General features: G+C 48.1%; 1 protein-coding gene across 7 annotated transcripts in view; it reads left to right on the top strand.

The window, feature by feature from the left end:
• Positions 1-18,626, top strand: part of RABEP1 (rabaptin, RAB GTPase binding effector protein 1) — a 72,819-nt gene that overhangs the window by 33,709 nt on the left and 20,484 nt on the right. For all 7 annotated transcript variants that reach the window (XM_044429799.1, XM_044429798.1, XM_044429797.1 and 4 more), the window contains exons 4-10: positions 442-602; positions 4,182-4,301; positions 9,750-9,885; positions 11,349-11,527; positions 12,409-12,534; positions 15,865-16,329; positions 16,544-16,648. In XM_044429799.1, coding sequence (XP_044285734.1) covers positions 442-602; positions 4,182-4,301; positions 9,750-9,885; positions 11,349-11,527; positions 12,409-12,534; positions 15,865-16,329; positions 16,544-16,648 — 1,292 coding nt within the window. The remainder of the gene's footprint in view (positions 1-441; positions 603-4,181; positions 4,302-9,749; positions 9,886-11,348; positions 11,528-12,408; positions 12,535-15,864; positions 16,330-16,543; positions 16,649-18,626) is intronic.

The raw sequence follows: 18,626 nt of genomic DNA, 5'->3' as shown, positions 1-18,626 counted from the left end.
AGAAGTGTCACAGCTTTGAAGCAAGTCGATCTTGAAGTGAGAATAGAGCATTTGGAAGAAAAATCATACTGATACCACATATATTATCGTGAAATACTTGTTTGCAAAGTAGAGAGTCCACTGCTTTGAAATAAAGCACACAGTTTGCATGCATAGGGCCCTAGGTCCTGGCCCTGGCATCTCTCTGCAGCTCGCAGGCTGAGGAAGATACTTTTCTCACCTGAGACCTGGGGAGCTGCTGCAACATTATTGAGCTCAATTGAGCTGCCACTTGATTCCATCAGATGCACCTTCTTCCACTGATTTCGGCAGTGCATCATATAATTGTCCTTAAGGTTCTTCTTCTGGCAGACCTCTCATAAGCTTATCACATGAAAAAGATACGGAGTGGCTTAAAGGAGTGATTAACAATGTACTGTCACCATTGTTCTCGTGAAACAGAAACTGTCCGCGACTGTGAACTCCAGATTCATCACCGGCTGGAGCAAGAGCGAGCTCAGTGGAACCAGTACCGGGAGAATGTGGAGCGGGAAATAGCAGAGCTGCGGAGGAGGCTTTCAGAAGGCCAGGAAGAGGAAAATTTGGAAGATGAAATGAAGAAGGTAGCTGAAGCATATGTAAAATTCCCTTCGCATAAGCCTCTCTGAAAGGCAGGCCAGGCCACTGTTGCTGAACTGGCCCCCGCACCCGTTTCGCTCCGATACTGTGGTGTCTGGTTGGGAAGCCAGAGGACTTCCATGGCCCACCCCAAAAGGCGTCCCTTGTTGCCTGTCTGGATCAGAGGTGGCCCTACTGCGAGGCACCATGATTCAATAGTATTGGATGTTTATCTGACTGCATTAGCTGGTAAGGCATTTTGGGTGCCATTAGAAGCAGGAGAAGGGCCAGTTAAGTTGAAGCAGGATCCCCCAGGGAATTGCCTTGCCCAAGCACCATCAAAACGAATCCAGTTTGGATGTAGCTTCTTTATCTTTCAGTGAGGCTCATCTTGGAGAAACTTCCTGTGCTAATACAGATTTCCCCAAAGTGGTACTTCCCAGGTGTGTTAGATTACAGCTCTCATCAACCTCACTCTGCAAGACTGATTGGAGCTGAGGCCCAAAACTTCTGGAGGGCCCCGGGATGAGGAGGGTGATGCCAAAATATCTCTCGCTGGTCCTGCATATATGGTCATGCATATATTTCAACTTATGTGAAATTTTATGTAAGCCCCCAATGCAGAGGTAGTCCAATTGCACATCTGCATTATCATGCAAATCATCATCATCATCATCATATTTGGGAACTGGTGCTTGTTCAGTACTTATCTGCTCTACTTAAACCACCTTTCTAGTTTTGCCCACAAAATGCATGTGTAGGGAAACACGTTCAACATTTGGCTTGCGTTAAGAGGCTTGGTGCCCACTCTGGTCTCTGCACTAAAAATGATGGCATTGATTGAAGCTTTTAGGGAGCTGGAAACCATTTCCCAGAATACATCATCTACTTAAAAGGCAATAAAATCCCAAGTTCACTTAGCAAATTGTGTGTTTTTCTGGAAGGGTTTGCAGCCATGCAGTTCTGGCTACCGTGTGCAGTCATGTTCCTGTCACGTCATAAATATTGGTAGATATTGGCAGAATCATTTGTTTGCCTTTTGGCTGCATAAAACCAGTGGGTGAGCAAGAATACATTTCTAAGGATAGTATGCCATTTTAGTTCATACAGAGTAGGACAAGATGTGAATCAGTCCCTACAGCTACCTGGAGTTGTATTCATTTCAGTGGGTCTACTCTACATAGGACTACCACTGTATATTAGCCTAGGTGTTTCCTCTTGCTCATGTGACCTGTTTGCAAAGAGCATGTCATAATGCTGAGCTCTTCTTCTCTGTGGAGACAGCCAGCATCCCCAGCATCCCACTTTGGATATGAGCAGGATGGCCCACCCTGCTGGGTTCTATGGTGTATTTGATCTCCACCGATGCCTCCTTGAGAAGCAGGTTAAAAGTCAGAACAGTCGCTCTGTTGTGCCGGGGTCGAGGTTGCTGCCGGGGCCTTGCGTGCTGGGAGTAGGGCTCATCTGGACAGCGCCTCGTTAGGAAACTCTCTGGAAACCCTGGGCATGCTGCCTGTGAAGGAAGGAAGGTGACCTGGAGCGGAATATTTCCAGTCAGGGTTTCTTCTGCCTCAGACCGTTTTCTTATGGAAACACCCATGAAAGTGTTTGCTGGAATAAATTTGTCAAGATTTCAAGATGCTACAAGAAGTTAGGAAGGCCTAGGAAAATGAATTCAGTACAAGCAATTAAGTGCTCCAATCCAGCAATGTCTATGCTGAAAGTATTGTCAAAATATGACACTTCACTGACTTTGCTGTTTGTGCTGCTATAAACTAACATAGCTACCTTCCAGAAACCAGAGAGAGACAATATGGTCTAGTGGTGAGGGTGCTGTGCTGGGACTTCAGAGATTTGGGCTCTAGTGCCCACTTGGCCATGAAGCCCACTGGGTGACTTTGAGCCAGTCCCTGACTCTTGGCCTAACCTGTCTCACAGGGTTGTGAGCACAAATGGAGAGGAGGACCATATAAACTGCCTTGGCTTCCTTGTAGGAAAAATGGCAGGATATAAATATGAGAGAGACGGCTTCCAGTGTTGTCCATCCAGCATGTAGAACTGGTGTAGTTCAGCTTTTTTCCCACCTAACTGTGCATAGGACGATGCCTTTAGTGAACTGCTGACTTTACTAAGCTCCAGGTGAATCAGCAAGAGCTATCAACTCGTGGATCACAACTCTGTGTGTGTGTGCTTTGAAGTAATTCCCACTGCAATGTTTGTTGGGCTGAGAAAGGCCAGTTGGAAGCCTTGCACCTTCATCAGTCACTGAAGAAAATAGGTGCAAACACACCAGTGCTGCCTTTCACTGTGGACATTGCTGGATTGGAGAACTTCAGGGCTTTCGTGAACGATTGGCCTTCTGTCTCCTCAGCCATTTATATTCCTTCCCAAAATGTGTAAGCTGCTTTACACCCTTTCAAAAACCCAAGTCTGCTTCCGGGTTGAGGGTGGGCTTGTCCCGGGTTGTCCCCAGAACAGCTCCAGTGATTTCTCCTGACCACCTTCAATTTTATGAAAGTGTAAAAGCAGTTGTTGCCTGTGGTGTCCATACTTCTTCCCAGCTGCATTCTCATCTCCTGTCAAACATGTTCGTAGGTTTTTGAAACCATGCAAATACGCTGGACTGAGTCACTAGTGGGATGAGTTTCCTGCTTCAGTTTTCAAGAATTAAGAGATTACCTTCATTAGTTGTCAGTTTTATAGCACTTCTGGTGCATGCAAAGCAATCTACAATTTCTGGCTGTTGTCAAACAGGACTTTGACTTGGCCAGTGCAATGCAGCAGGTGAAAGACAGGTCAGTCAATTGTTTCAACCAGGATTTTAGGTGCCGCTTCTTAGGGAGCCTTCTTCCAATACTAGGCCACAGCATCTGGTGTTCAAACCCTGTGATACTTACTAAAGTTTCTCTTGAAGATCCACAGTAAAGGCAGGCAAGCTTCTTTGGAAAATGGCTTGCTTGCCACTTCAGTCTTCTCCTGGCAGGGACTGCTGGGTGCACTCAAGGTAGACCCCTGGAGTAACAGTGGGACCCTACAGGCCTGACCAGCACTCTGCTTGAACCCAGCGCCCCCTCTAAAACGCTTCCCAGGGGCCTCTGCAACATAATGACATCTCAAGGCAAGGCACACTGATACTGAAGGACTAGAATAGGGTTCACAGGCTGTGGATCTCTGTGCAAGGTCGTTTCTTCCAGGAAGCATGTCCTGTCCCTCTGTCAAGCAGCTCACTGGGCACGAGCCAGAAATGCAAGGGAATGGGAAAGAGGTGTGTCGCAGAAGGCAGGAGGGAGTGGCAGAGAAGAGTGGCGTGGGGTGGCTCTGGTCCCTTTGGGCTGTGGCCACACCTCCTACAGGCACACAGTCCCAACTTGTTGCCCCTCCAGAAGGTGTCTTTCGGGAGAAAGGGGGCTAGAAAGTGGTCCATCTATGTCAAAAGTCATACTTGGGATATGTGAAGTGCCCAGCACATACTTTTAAGCATCTGAAAAAGATTGTCTAAAATGTTGAGCCCGGGTTCCTGTTAATTTTCAAACAATAATACATAAATGGATCAGTTAATTATACCTTCTTAATGTTGACTTCAGGCCCAGGAAGATGCAGAGAAGCTCCGTTCAGTTGTTATGCCCATGGAGAAGGAGATTGCAACTTTAAAAGAGAAACTGACAGAAGCGGAAGAAAAGATAAAGGAGTTGGAGGCTTCAAAGGTGGGTGAGGCAGTCCAAGAGGATGAGCATCCCAATTGCATCTGGACCATCTGTTTCCACAGAGGAGACTCATACTGTGCTTCTCAGTTGCTTTAGAATATGGACTCACTTGAGAACGTAATCTTGCAAGCCCTGGTATTTCCTGTGCAGGAAGCAGATTGCTGAGCTGCTTCCCAATCTAATCAGTCATATGTGGAAACAGCTGAGAAGTGAAGTTCATACCTCCCTTAGAAGCTGTTTACCTTCTGATCACTTTAGATTAAGTCAGATCCTTTTCTGTTGTGAAACTTGTTGGAGGGCCTTGTGTGCATCACCTCCCGGTCTCTCTTTCCGAGTCCAAACTGTATCTCACAGTAGTCTGAAGCCATATCTTGAAAGATGCTCACAGAAAAGTGCGACAGAAGTGACCATCAGTTATTATGGCTGCCACCCAGTGAAACAGATCTTAGTGGATTGACAAAATACATGTTTTTTGTTGTCAGTCACAAACTTGCGTCCGCCCCATCGTGACCCCACGGACAACATTCCTCCAGGCCCCCCTGTCCTCCACCATCCCCCAGAGTCCACTTACGCTCACACCGACTGCTTCAGTGACCCCATCCAGCCACCTCATCCTCTGCCGCCCCCTCCTTCTTTTGCCCTCAATTGTTCCCAGCATCAGGCTCTTCTCCAGGGAGTCCTTCCTTCTCATTAGGTGGCCAAAGTATTTGAGCTTCATCTTCAGTATCTGGCCTTCCAAAGAGCAGTCAGGGTAGAGAAATACATGTTAGTTGATATTTAAAGTCAATCTTCATACACAGAGAGCCTTGGCTATTGGCTGTTCGTATTTAAATAAAATTAAATAAATAAATAAATGAGAAATGCAGGTTCTAAAGAGGAATGGATACTTTTGTTTTTTAATTTTGTACTGGTGTGTTGCAACAAGCTTCACTTGTTGAAGAGGCATCACCTTCTTTGGTGTTTGTCACTTGTAGTTTTCCGAAGTACCATTTCTTTTTGTAAAGCTGCTGCTTGGTTGATCTTATCCAACCTTATAAGTTTGATCAGTGTGTTTGACCTGATTGAGCTAACCAGTTGAATCAACTAAAGCTGGAGTCTTATGCATGTTTATACAAAAGAAAGGCCAGCATGCCCCAGCCAGCTATCCAAATGTGTGCTGAATTGTGCAATAAACATTTTAAAATGTGGCAGCCTCTTCGGTACAGTTCATGCATTTAGAAACATAGAAACAGAGTGAGTCAGAAGGGGCTTCCTGGGCCATCTAATCTGACCCCCGGCTCCAGCTGGCTCCGCTCATGACATGCCCACCATGTGCAGTCAAGCCTATCCTTCAACACCATCACTGATGGGGCCTCAGCCACCTCCCATGGAAGCCCATTCCACACCCTCGGGGTCCTAACTGTCAGGAAGTGCTTCCTGGCATCTAAATGGAACCTTGGTTCCCTGAGCTTTGCTCGGTTGGAGCGCGTCCTGCCTTCCTCTGCAGGGGAGAACAGGTCTCTGCCCACCTCCGTGTGACAACCCCTCACATACTTGTATGTCACCAACAGATCCCCTCTGAGTCTCCTCTTCTCCAGGCTGAAGAGACCCAGTTCCCTCAGTCTCGCCCCATACGGCATCCCCTGCAAACCGGCCACCAACCTTGTGGCCCTACACTGCACTGACTCTAACCTGGCTATATCCTTTCTGTAATGAGGGGCCCAAAACTGAGCACAATACTCCAGTTGTGGGTGCACCAGAGTCGTATAGAGTGGTAGTAATACCTCTCTCGATCTAGAAGCCACACTTCTGGCTGTGCAACCAAGGGTGGCGCTCGCCCTCTTGACCACCGCATCACACTGCTGACTCATGTTCAGCCTGCAGTCGACCAGCACCCTGAGGTCCCTTTCATAAGTGCTGCTCTCCAGCCACTTGTCCCCTAACCTCCCCTAATTTGTCGGTTTCCAGGGCAGTGCGTTTGCTGCACAGAAAATGCATGAGCTGGGCTAGCTTGGAAGTGATTACCTTGATTGAGGCTCACCAATAAAGCTTTATAATGTACTGTAGACTTGAATATGAGTGCATAAAACTCACATGTAACCGTCTGTCTGCTATACCACATAGAGCTGTTGTGTATTCAAGACACGCACTTTGGGGGAAGTTAATGTACCTGGAAAGCCTTTTCCTTCACTGCTTGTTGCTAACAAACATGCAGCATCAGCCTGGCTTCCTGTATGTTTAAAAAAAGAAACTCCCCTCACTGTTTCTCCGAAAAGTGAAGTCTCATAAGAATGTTTGTCTGTGATACCCTCTCTAATGGACATTTTATATCTCCTCTTTTTGGGCCTATCCAGTTATAGGATTTTTTCATGTCATCAGAGCTTTAGGATTTGCTGTTTGCTTTTAGCAGTGGATTGTAGAAAACCTCGTATAGCAGGCAGACCTCAAAAGATAAGCAGCGCGTCTTATCTGTTGAAGTGCAGGCTTGAGGCTTTAACTTTCCGCAGAACCTGGTGACAGAGGAGGAGCGTGCTGCATGCCATTTCTCCCCCGCCTCCGAGGCCTGTAGAATCAGCTGTCTTTTGAGCAGGAGGAAGGAAGTACCTCTTCACCCTTGCCAGTCTTCGAAAGGTGCTCTTGGGTGTTCTGTGAGCCTTTCAAGGCAAAGGGTGGGTTGGAAATGCTTACAATAAATTAAATGAAGGATAATAGAGATGCCAAGCAGAGTTGTGGAGAGAGCGGCAAGCTTTCCGTGCTGAAAAACCTGCAAGCCCAACTAAGGCCTTGCGTGAATCGTATCCATAGAGCTGCCTGCTTTGTAAGAGGTGGTGCGCACACACTTGGCTTCTTTTCTGCACAGAACTCCCCTCCCGGAAGGAGATGCTAATTTTCACTGATGTTTATGCGTTCCTGTAGGTGATGGGAGAACCTGACCCTGTCATGTCTGCATTGCATGCGGGAATTATTTTGCCTGGTACTGTACATGGCCCTCAGGCTGTTATACTGTATTGCCTTCGGGAGCCTTTTCATTTGTCTAGAAGCACTAACAGAATGCCAGGTGCTTGGCTTTTCCAGCATGAGATCAGGAGTGCTCTGGCAGATCCACAGTTAGTTCTGCTACTTTCCCCTGCCCCTGTCTCTTTCTTTTTCTCTGGTGGAGGCTGCTTACTAGGCTCAGTTTGGGGAAAAAAATCTATGCCAAACTGTGAACTTTACTGTTTACATTCTGAAGGGTTTTTGCAGATGCTCACAGAATAATAATCTCCCAGTATGTTCTGCCTCCTCTTGGGTGCATGCCTTAGCATGGTGAGGGGGCTTGAGAGTGTCAGAGAAGCTGAGAGCAATGCCAGCTGGGAGCAGACCCATGAGGCTGGCCTCCAGGCAGGTGGAATCGTTGACACAGAGACCCCAGACTCAGGCGCATCCCCCTTTGCAGGAATAACGGTCACATCAGCAGAAGAGAAGGGATATCTTGAATGGTGATGGGGCAGAGAAACTCCTGAAGGGCTGCTACCAGACAGCAGTGGTAGCAGAGGGCAAGGGTGAAAGACTTCTGAATATTGCTTACCTTGAAAACCCTGTAATGAAACCATCAAAAATAAACAAGAGATGGTGCTGGAAGATAAACAACAAAATAATAAAACAATAGAAACATAGAAACAGAGCGAGCCAGAAGGGGTCTCCCAGGCCATCTAGTCTGACCCCCGGCTCCAGCCGGCTCCACTCACAACATGCCCACCATGTGCATGTCCAGCCTATCCTTGAACACCCGCACCGATGGGGCCTCAGCCACCTCCCATGGAAGCCCATTCCACACCCTGGGGGTCCTGACTGTCAGGAAGTACAGGAAGAACAAGGGCAGCATGTTCAACGCTCTCTGTGTGTGGTTGTGAGACTGAGGATGTGAAGAGTGTTTTTCTAAGAAAACCTTCTGAGTCGTGGCCGAGGTTCTGCCTCACTTGTGCCAGCATGTATGCGCCATGCCTGGATACCATAAGTGACCTCAAGCTGGTTCACAACCAATAACATCTGATAAAACATTTTTTTTTCTTAGATCAGAGGGCTGAGAACATCAAAAACTCAAGGCTATTGTTCACAGTCTTTTAATGTTTAGGGTTAGGGTTAGCAAATAAAATACAGCCCCAACTGTGCACTTTTGAGGCTCTGAATGTATTGTACTTTTTTTAGTGGCAACTGAAAAGTGGTAAGTCTTTGATTTGCTGGATTGGAGAACTCGATGGCATTCTTGTTGCTTGGCCTTCTGCCTCCTCAGCCGTGATCAGTAGCTGTTGAATCTCCTCAAAATGGCAACTTCAGCAAAGAGGGCAGCAACTTGGGTCCAAGCCTTTCCCATCTACTTGGCCACCTGGCAGGCTGCTGAGAGGCTCCATTTTGTAATTCTGTGGGGTTCTCACCTAAAAATCAGAAGTTCTGCCCAAGAATCTGGAACAACTTTATTTTGCAGTCTGGAAGGGCAAGGTTTCTGAAGTTCACATGCTCTCGCTGCAGCTATTAGCAGTGCTCGTCATACCTGGGCCCAGTGCATAGCGCATGTTCTTTAGGTGGGAGAGCACAACATCCTGTAAGCAGACACCTGAAAGCAGGTGTCTCAAATGTCCATTTTCACAGCCACCAAATTGCTTTATTGTTTGAGGTAGCAACAGAAGCACAAAAGCTATAAAGCACCAATACCTGTGTTTTTATTTTGGGGCACCTGAAAATACCATGTGTGGATGTAGATTTTGAGCTGCCACTAAGTGCCTGGAATGTTGTAATAAAGGGAAGAATGATTCTGAAAGTTAAGTATTGGCACAGGAATATATTCGCACAGCTTGCTTGTGCTCTCCTTTCAAAGATACATTTTATATATCATGCAGTTCCAGTGGCTTGTTAACTTCAATGCAAAGTGGCCAATGAGGGTGTTCATAGATTTTTATTTTTGGTATGGTCGCTGTGAGCATTTATGGACAAACAATAGCAGTTTAGGGTTTATGGCATTCTTGTAAGTGAGCCCCTGAAAGTTACTAGCCTGTGGATTTTTCAGATAGCTTCCTGGGGGCAAGCCGGGCAGAGAGTTGCACTTGTGTGCTGAATAGGGAGGAAGGTCTTTTCTTGTGCAGCAGCCCTCTTGGTTGCTGTGCTGGAAGCAGAGGGGGCCGGGCTGCTGCAGCCATCTTGCACACCTGGTTGCTTGCCGACACACAATTCCTGGACAAGGATGGCTTGCTGGGCTGGGCCATAGCACAAGGCTGCAGGACATGGCAGGCTCAGCACTGCCAGTTCTGTCGAGGTTTATCTGTGCTGTACTATAGCAGCACAAATGCAATTGTGTGAGGCAGGGAGTTGCTCTGAGAAATGTGCTTGCACTCTTTAAGTGGATATAGGGTGCAGCATCTTTGCAGCGTAGCCACCACAACAAAATGTGTGCACTAACCAGAAGTTCTCTTGGCTTCTCTCTGTACTTTTCAGAGTAAAGAACTGAATCATTATTTGGAAGCTGAGAAATCCTGTAGAACAGATCTAGAAATGTATGTAGCTGTTCTGAACACTCAGAAGTCCGTCCTGCAAGAAGATGCAGAGAAATTGCGGAAGGAACTTCATGAAGGTATGGATTCTCCCCCTTCCCTCTTGTTTATAAATAAAGCTTAGGGACTAGCATCTCTTTAATTTGTCATTTGTCAATATCAAGACTTTGGGCTCAAAGGCCTGGCTGGTTGTTGCAAGCCCATTTTTCCTGTGCAAACTAGCATCTCACTGAAACTTTAGTAATGCAGTTCCCGTGTAGCCATGTCTGTACTCTCACATGACCCTTGCTAGCATTTGTGGCCACCTGAACAAACCTCGGGGCAGATTCTGAAGTGACTGCGTTGTGCAGTGGACAAGAACAGGCAAGGCTTGACACCTCTTATCCATCCCTCTCAGTCAAAACTCTTCTTCCCGGGCAGCTCATCTACTGCCTGAACAGCAAAATGTCATCTTCTCCAGCCTTCTGTTATGACACCTGAGTCCTTTCACCTTCACCCAAGTGCTTCCTGCTAAAATCCTGCACCTGTTGCTTTCAGATCATATGATGCCACTCTAGTCATAGGAAGACTGAACACTCCCTTATGCCTAGTTGCACCTTTCTAGCCCAGGTTTATTATTCTGAATAATTTTTAAGATCCCGCTCCTCGGCCAACAGTCTCCTGAAGCAGTTTGCATATCGACACGTACACCCCCTGCCTGCAATTGAACACTCTAAAAAAACAACACACCAGGAGGAGGATCAGGGTGGGAAGAGGGCTGGTGGAGTTGCCCCGTTCCCTCTCCCCACTCCTGCTCTACACCGGCTGCAATGACTGGTGACTGGTGCTGACGAGCAGCATCTCACCTAGTTTTTAGGTTTTCCCGCCTTACCTGAGAAGGGCAGGGATTGAAGCTGGGTCCTTCTGCATGGAAAGCACGTGGTTTGCTGTGGATCCATGCACCCTCCATAAACCTTTCACTAGCTTCTAGGCTGCTCCCAAACACAGGACTCCTCAGCTCCAGCTTATTGTTCCATTCTTTTGTCGTGACACTTGCCACCCACGTTCTTGGCCCCTAAAGGGGTTTCAAGGCCTCTGCCCTGTTTGGCCTGGAATGGGTCCTAGAGCAGCTGAACCCTGTTCTTGCAAATCCTCCTCAAAGCCGCCTCCTCTGGGAAGCCTACGGGGTGCTTCACCGGGTGATGAGCAGCCTCTCTTCTTCTTTCCCCTAATCTTGCCTCCATCGTCCTCCTCTCCCACTGTTGCAATGTCACCTGCAGACTCGGTGAGTGCCCCAGATATATCGGTGGTGTTATATAAATAAGGTGACTGTGTGAACCCTCTAATTCGTGAGTGGGAGTCCTTTTCCATCATGTATGGCATGCAGGTGCAACCATGCTTCTGGCTGTCAGCTTCAAGCATGCTGCCTGTCCTGGGGTCACTGGAAATGGGCCGCAGCGTGTTGAGAGCCCTACCATCCATGGCACGCATGAGGCATTGCTATTAATTTGGTGAGAAAAGCTTTGGCCGTAACAGTTGGAAACCCTCGTCTCTTTCTGCACAGTCTGCCACCTACTAGAACAGGAGCGGCAGCAGCACAACCAGCTGAAACACACGTGGCAAAAGGCCAACGACCAGTTCTTGGAGTCACAGCGTCTGCTGATGAGGGACATGCAATGGATGGAAATGGTGCTGACCTCAGAGCAGCTGCGGCAAGTTGAAGAACTGAAGAAGAAAGACCAGGTGAGTGGCTGTGTGCGGTATGCTGTGAGTGTGTGTGGGGGGCGGGTGTGGACAGCATGGGTGCGGGCATCACCCGCCATGTCGAGCTGTGTGGTGCATGCCACCCCTGTGAGGACCGCGTGTGCAGCCCAGAGCTAGGAGCTCGGCCAGTGCTGGGAGGAGAGGGTGCACCTTCTGTGAGGTGGGGTCTGTGATGTCAGTGACAGTGGCCTTTGGCCCACTCCTTGGGGGCACGTAGCTCAGCCCCAGCCCCAGCATTATGCACATGGGTGGAGGTGGGTTTTGCCTGGAGAGATTTGTAGGCATGTACCTGGGCAGCAGATCACGCTTATGTTCATTCTGGGGCGGAGGGGGGGGTTGCATAGTTGAGCACCCCTGCTTCAAATTCGGGCCCCATCTCTGCTTGTCACATGCTTGTAATCTGGGCAATGCGAGAATGTTCATTGGTGGATCAGCTCCACGTGTGGATGGTATCGATCCAGCTGGAGAGAAGGCGCTTGTGTAAGATCGGGATGCCGAGGCCAGCCTGCCTGCCTCGGTGCCACCCGCATGTGTTGTGGGACTGCAGCTGTCATAATTCCCAGCCACTGCAGCTACTCAGTTGCAGTCCAGTGTATTCGGAGGGCACCTGGTTGGGGCAGGCTGACCTCAGTGAGTGGGGAATTTTCTTGGGGATCTGGCCCAAATCCAGAATTTGTGACAAGCTTTGGAAAAAGCACGTTGCTGAGCCAGAAGCTGGTCCATTCTGATACCCAGCATATTCCTGCCTGCCTTGCAGTCACTTCCTTGCAGGCATCCTGTGTCCCTCCTACCTTCTGCCAAGCTTGATTTATAACAGAATGGAACACGCATAAATTCTGTCATTTACCACATGATCCTAGGAAGATGAAGAACAGCGACGACTTCACAAAAGCAAGGAAGACAAACAGAAAGGCCCCAATGAAGAACCAAAAGCAATGCGCTCCCATGCCCAGGATGACTGCCTTTCTCAGTTTCCTAGCGAAGAGGTAAAACCAGTTGCTTGAAGTGCAGTGTTGTTGCCTCGTGGAGTGCTGCTTTTCTGAAGGCTGACAAAATCACTGGGGGCTCCTTTAGTCACCAGATTTACTCTGATAATAAACTATTAAATGCCAAGAATCTGCTTGTCACCATATTAGGGACTCCCTTTAGATTAATTTTGCAAGGATTTTGACAGGTTTGAGTGTGAGGAGTTTGCATTTCTCCTCTTCATACATTTCAGGAGGAAGGAGTTAAAAGCTGGATTATTTGCGTTGTAGGAAGGTGCCACTGAAAATGAGGCCTTCATCCTCATGCAGTCAGGTCCAGAACCGTTTGCTGTGAGCTGTCACATGAGCCATCCAGCTCCTGCTGCTTACAGCACGCAGCCTGATAGGTAGTTTAAAAGATTGCTGTTGCTGGTATTCACTATTTATTTAAAGCAGTGTAATCCCACCATTAGGCTCCCAGATTAGTTATAATCTAAAAGACAGGATGTAACAAATAGGATTGGGTGGGACAAGGAAAAAAAACCAAAGTCGGGCACCTTGTACAATCAAGTACAAGCATTCTTGTGCTGAAACAAGTAACTCCAGTAAACAACTGTGGAAAAAGAACTTTGTGTGTCATCATTGTTCTAACTTAATTGCCTGAAACTTGCTTACTGTGCCAGCTTAATCTCCTCCTCCTCTTCCTCTGAGTTGCATCTATTTAAGTTCATCCAGTATTTATGTCTCTTCATTAAGAACTTGCTTGGGTGAATTTTGAGATTTTGTCTAGTCTATGCTTTCATCTGCATTTGCTATGCACCAGAAGATAATTGCTCTGGCTCTGAAAAGATCATTTAGCCGAGCTTGCCTGCCAGCTGGTTTTTCATAGGGTATCTCAGTAGGATTTTCTTTTCAGGGGTTATTTACTAATTGGCTTGCATCAGCCTAATTGCCTTCTCTGTGTCTTAGTGACATTCCAGTAAACCATGCAAGAGAATGGTGCCTGAAAGTGGACACCTAAACCCTTAAGACATTTTTCTCATGCTTCAGTTCATAGCGCATCCTTCAAAAGTGAAAGTAAAATAAGAAGATGAGGTTGTGCAGATGACTGTAAGCAGTTTAAAATAAGTAAGGTGTAAAGAAACCTGTTCATGTAAGGCACACTTTAAAGAGATGCTCCCTTAAGTCTTATGAGCTTGTTTGTGTGATCAAAGTTCTCTGCTCCCCTGATTGTCTTAATTGACTGTCCTGAACCCTGCAGAATAAGAAGTATTAATGGTACAGGTACTGGAAAAGAATTTTCAGCTCCACCCATCTTTGCAGGGTCCATGGGCTGAGACAGACTTTGGATCAGACTCATTCCCATATTTACAGAGAGTGCCTGGTTTGGCTAGAGGGTTGTGTGCTTGTGCAGGATGCTTACGGGATGGTGCTGGGTCTGAGCACCGGAAATGGCCAACAGGCTGGAGGAATTTGCAACAGCATCAGCAAGCCTGAGCGGGGCAGCATCCACCACTGAAGAGAGCGATGTACAACATCCGTACCTTCGCCAGAGCAGGGATGGGCAGAAGATGGCTTCGGATCTGCTGGTGGTTCTCTGGGTGATTCGTGGGGAATTAGCAAGGGCTTCCAACTCAGCAGCAAGCCTTTTTCTCCTCCTCTGATTGTGCTGTTGAAATCGAGAAAGCAGCGTAGGTGGAAACAGGACTGATGTGTATGTGAAAGCATATGTGGGGCACTTCTGCAGCTGCCCTCTTGCTGCTATCTTGTGGGGAACTTGAAAAGCTGGAGGGGATTACCCATGACGCATGCTGAAGATACGTCAAGGGCACCCACCCACCCTCCCTGGGGATCCTCCCCAGCTTTGCTACTCCCCAAGGCAACACTGAGGGGGCATTTTGGACTTGTGATCACTGCCCCCACTGCCCCCCACTGAGGGGGCGGTCTTGGAAACATCCCTTTTCACGGAGTTATTGGGTTTGGAGGAAAGCGGCTCTGTGCTCCTCCTGGTTTAGTCACACGTAGGAATATGAGGGCAGCCCAAAGTCATGTGAGGACCCACAGAAAACCCCACAGGTTTTGCTGCCAACACCCCAACCCCAGCTTGTCCAGTGCTGGGAAACGGGTTTTGCAAAGGGCACCCGTGCTCATTTTGGGTGCGTACTCTTCAGTGATTTTGCCATGGATCCCACGCGTGCTTCTGACCCGGTGTTGGGTGGCTGTACTTGCTGTGCTTTTGGCTCCTGCCAAACGGGACCTTGGTGGGAATCCTCGGCTGTTTGCACGTGCCTCTCCAGTAGCAGGGAAGCACATGCAAAACGGGCCGGGGGCATGAGGAAAACCGAGTTCCCTCAAAGAGTCTGTGAAGCTGCACTTCAGAAACTGGGAAAGTCTCTTTCCACAAACCACACTCTCTTCTGATGCATTGACAGGAATTGACCTGTCCCACATGACAGCTCTGTGCAAAGCAGGAAAGTCCTCACCTTCACCCTGGGCCAGGCACTGTACTTTGGGGAGGGAGCAGGACACCCCCCCCGCCATATCTAGTCCAGGGACCCCCTTGTGCTAACCCAGCTTGCTCCATTTGTGCAAACAGAACAGCTGGGTGTGTTAAAGAAACAAGCATAGTTATTGGCTCAAAATTGGGCTTCTTTTTTTCCAAAGGGGGGCAATCACAGGCAACCCCCCCCCCAAGGCACTGCTGGGGCTTCTTGAGGGGACAGCTTGTAGCTGCCTAAAACAGGGATCAGAAAAGTCATCCTGAGAAAAGGCTCAGAAAGACACATTTCAGTGATCCAGAAACATCCCACAGTGGCTGGGGCTGGGGGCGCAGGGAGTGTCTCTTGCAGCCTCCTCAAGGCTCCCACAGCGCTAGCTGTGGGGCCAGAGCAGCAAGTATTGCCCGTCACTTTTGCCAAGCGGCTCTTTGGGAGGGTTGGCCACCCCAGGACTGGTTGTGTTGTCTGGGTTTGGATGGTGCTTCAAGCCCAGGGCAGCTTATAAGCCCCACAACAAGCTGTGGCTTCATGGAGTGGGATAGAAGCCCAGAGGCTGGCCGTGTAAACAACCCTCTAGGAAACGCACCTGAGGTTGGATGACTTGCTAAGGTACCTGGGTAACAGATGGTTTGGCATGTTGTGTGAACCCAGGCAGTGGGTGTATGGCTCAGCTGCTAGAAGGTCCTGTTTCTTGGGTAGCAGTGCTTGGAAGGTCTTTTTCCTGAACTGCCAGAGCTGCTGCTGGTCCATGTAGAGAGGCGGGGCTGAATGAATCGGTGGTCTGCACTGAATCTGGCAGCTTCTTATGCGCCAGGCAGGATTAGGCGCCTCACTTGTTTTTCTCAAATTGTAGGTGCGCATAAACAGCGCTCATGGCTCAGTCCACTCGCTGGACACAGAGGCGATGCTGTCTTCGGGAGAATCCCTTAAGTCAGACAATGACATGTTTAAAGAGGGGCTGCGCAGAGCGCAGTCAACGGACAGCTTGGGGACATCAGGATCCTTACAAGCCAAAACTTTGGTCTACAACAACAAAGCTAAATCGGCGGGGAACCTTGATGAGTCTGACTTTGGGCCATTAGTCGGGGCGGACTCTATGTCAGAGAACTTTGACACAGCCTCTCTCGGCTCTCTGCAAATGCCCGGCGGGTTTATGCTAACCAAAGACCAGGAGAAAGCAATCACAGCAATGACACCGGAGCAGGAGGAAACGGCGTCCCTTCTCTCCAGCATCACACAGACCACAGAAAACGCATACGTGTCCCCTAGCGGTTACCGCCTCGTTAGCGAAACAGAGTGGAACCTTCTTCAAAAAGAGGTACGTCTCCTCCAGCTGCTGCTGCTGCTTGCCACCGAGGGAGAGCTGCCACAGGTGATGGCTCACCCATCTTAAACAAAAGGCTGCCTTTCCCTTCCCCGAGTTCTTAAATCTGGATGAGCAGTTGTCTCAGCCCCATCACAAAGCATTGCTTTAGCATTCTTTTATAGAACTTTGCAGCTTTCCTGGCAAGTGATGACTTTGTTTCCTCCAGGTGCAAAACGCTGGGAACAAGCTGGGGCGTCGCTGTGATATGTGCTGCAATTACGAGAAGCAGTTGCAAGGAATCCAGCTCCAGGAGGCTGAGATGAGGGATCAGGTGAGTGCCGGCAGAGCTTCTTTCTGCAAAGGAGCTTGTTGCTTTTAGCCCCCCGCCCCCGGCCAAATTATTCTGTGCAAACAGCACAGGGAGGTGATCACTGCAGCTGCCTCTTCAAGAGCAGTAAAATGATAAGCGAAAGCATGAGTTCCGTCCAGCTGTTCCCTGGCCCACGTGCACATGGCTTGGAACCCTGCTGAAATAGCATCAGTCATCATGGCCTTTGTGCATGGAAGGGAAAGAACAGCCAGCTGCATGCAAGCAATTTTACGAATCCAGTGATGATCATGAGGATATGTCTGTTCTGTTGCCCATTTTTTAGTGGAGCAGTTTTTAGGTGTGAGCACTTACGGCCTCACCCAATGGCTCACTCTCCGCTGAGACTCATTGACCCCCTTCTCCCCAGCACTTACAGCAACAGAGGCTGTTTGGCAGAGGTTTTCCCACTAGCATCCCCGTCGCTCACACCCATTTACTTATTTTTGGCTTGTGCACGGGAGTCATAGAATCATAGAATAGAAGAGCTGGAAAGGGCCATGAAGGCCATCAGGTCCAACCCCCTGCTGTTGCAGGACACCAGTTTACACCATCCCACTCAGAAGGCTGTCCGTTTTCACCCTGAATGCCTCCAGTGTGGGAGAGCCCACCACCTCTGCAGGCAGCTGGTTCCACTGTCGTATTGCTCTGATTGTGGGGAAGCTTTTCCTGATGCCCAGCCTGAATCTGGCTTGCCGCAACTTGAATTGATTATTCCATGTCCTATATTCTGGCATGAGCAAGAAGAGATCTTGGCCTTCCTCTTTGTGACAGCCTTTGATGTACTTCTAGAAGGATCTCATGTCCCCCCTCAGTCTTTTCTTCTCAAGGCTGAACATGCCCAGTTCCCTCAGTCTCTCCTCACAGGGCAGTGTTTCCAAATCCTGTATCCTTTTTGTTGCCCTTGCTGGACCCTTTCCAATTTACCTGCATCTTTCTTAAATCTGGGTGCCCAGAACCGGACACAGTATTCCAGGTGAGGTCTGACTAGTGAGGAGTATAAGGGGATACTACTTCTCGTGATCTGGAAGTCATACTTCGGTTAATGCATCCCAAAATAGCATTTGCCTTTTGGCGACTGCGTCACATAGTTGGCTCATGTTTAGCGTATTGTCCACAATTACTCCAAGATCTTTTTCTTGTTCAGTTCTGCTGAGCCACATATTCCCCATCTTGTATCGAAGCCTTTGGTTTCTTTTTCCTAGGTGGAGGACTTGGCACTTGACCTTACTGAATTTCATTCTGTTGGTTTCAGCCCAGTGTTCACGTTTCTCAAGATCTCCCTGGATCTTCATTCTGGCTTCTAGGGTGTTTGCCATTCCGCCCCATTTTTGTATCATCTGCAAATTTGATTATCTTTCCTTTTACTTCCTCATCTAAACCATTAATAAAGATTTTGAAGAGCACTGGGCCCAGGACTGAACACTGTGGCACCCCATGAGTTACCTCCATCCAATTTGAGAAGGTGCCATTAATGAGCACTCTTTGTGACCGATTTAGCAGCCAATTTTGGATCCACCTAATAGTTTTTTCATCTTGTCCAGTTTTTGCTAATTTGCTTATCAGAATGTCGTGTGGCACTATGTCAAAAGCTTTGCTAAATTCTAGGTAGATTATATCCACAGTATTCCCTTTGTCCATTTGGGAGGTTACCCAGTCAAAAAAAATGAGATTAAATTAGTCTGACAGGATTTATTTTTGATAAATTCATGCTGGCTTCTGTTAAACACTGCATTTTCTTCAAGATGCTTGCAGATGGATTTTTTAATAATTTGCTCCAGAATTTTTCCAGACTAACTGGTCTATAGTTCCCAGGTTCATCTTTTTTCCCATTTTTGAGGAAAGGGACAACATTAGTCCTTCCCCAGTCATCTGGCACTTCTCCTGTATTCCAAGATTTATCTAGGAATTATCTTTATACTAGCCAGTGGTTCTGAGAGTT

This window comes from Varanus komodoensis, unplaced genomic scaffold (assembly GCF_004798865.1).
Source record: "Varanus komodoensis strain SLA01 unplaced genomic scaffold, ASM479886v1 scaffold20_1, whole genome shotgun sequence".
Classification (NCBI taxonomy): Eukaryota; Metazoa; Chordata; class Lepidosauria; order Squamata; family Varanidae; genus Varanus; species Varanus komodoensis.
Note: the sequence above shows the minus strand (reverse complement) of the source record. Positions and strands in the feature narration are given on the sequence as shown.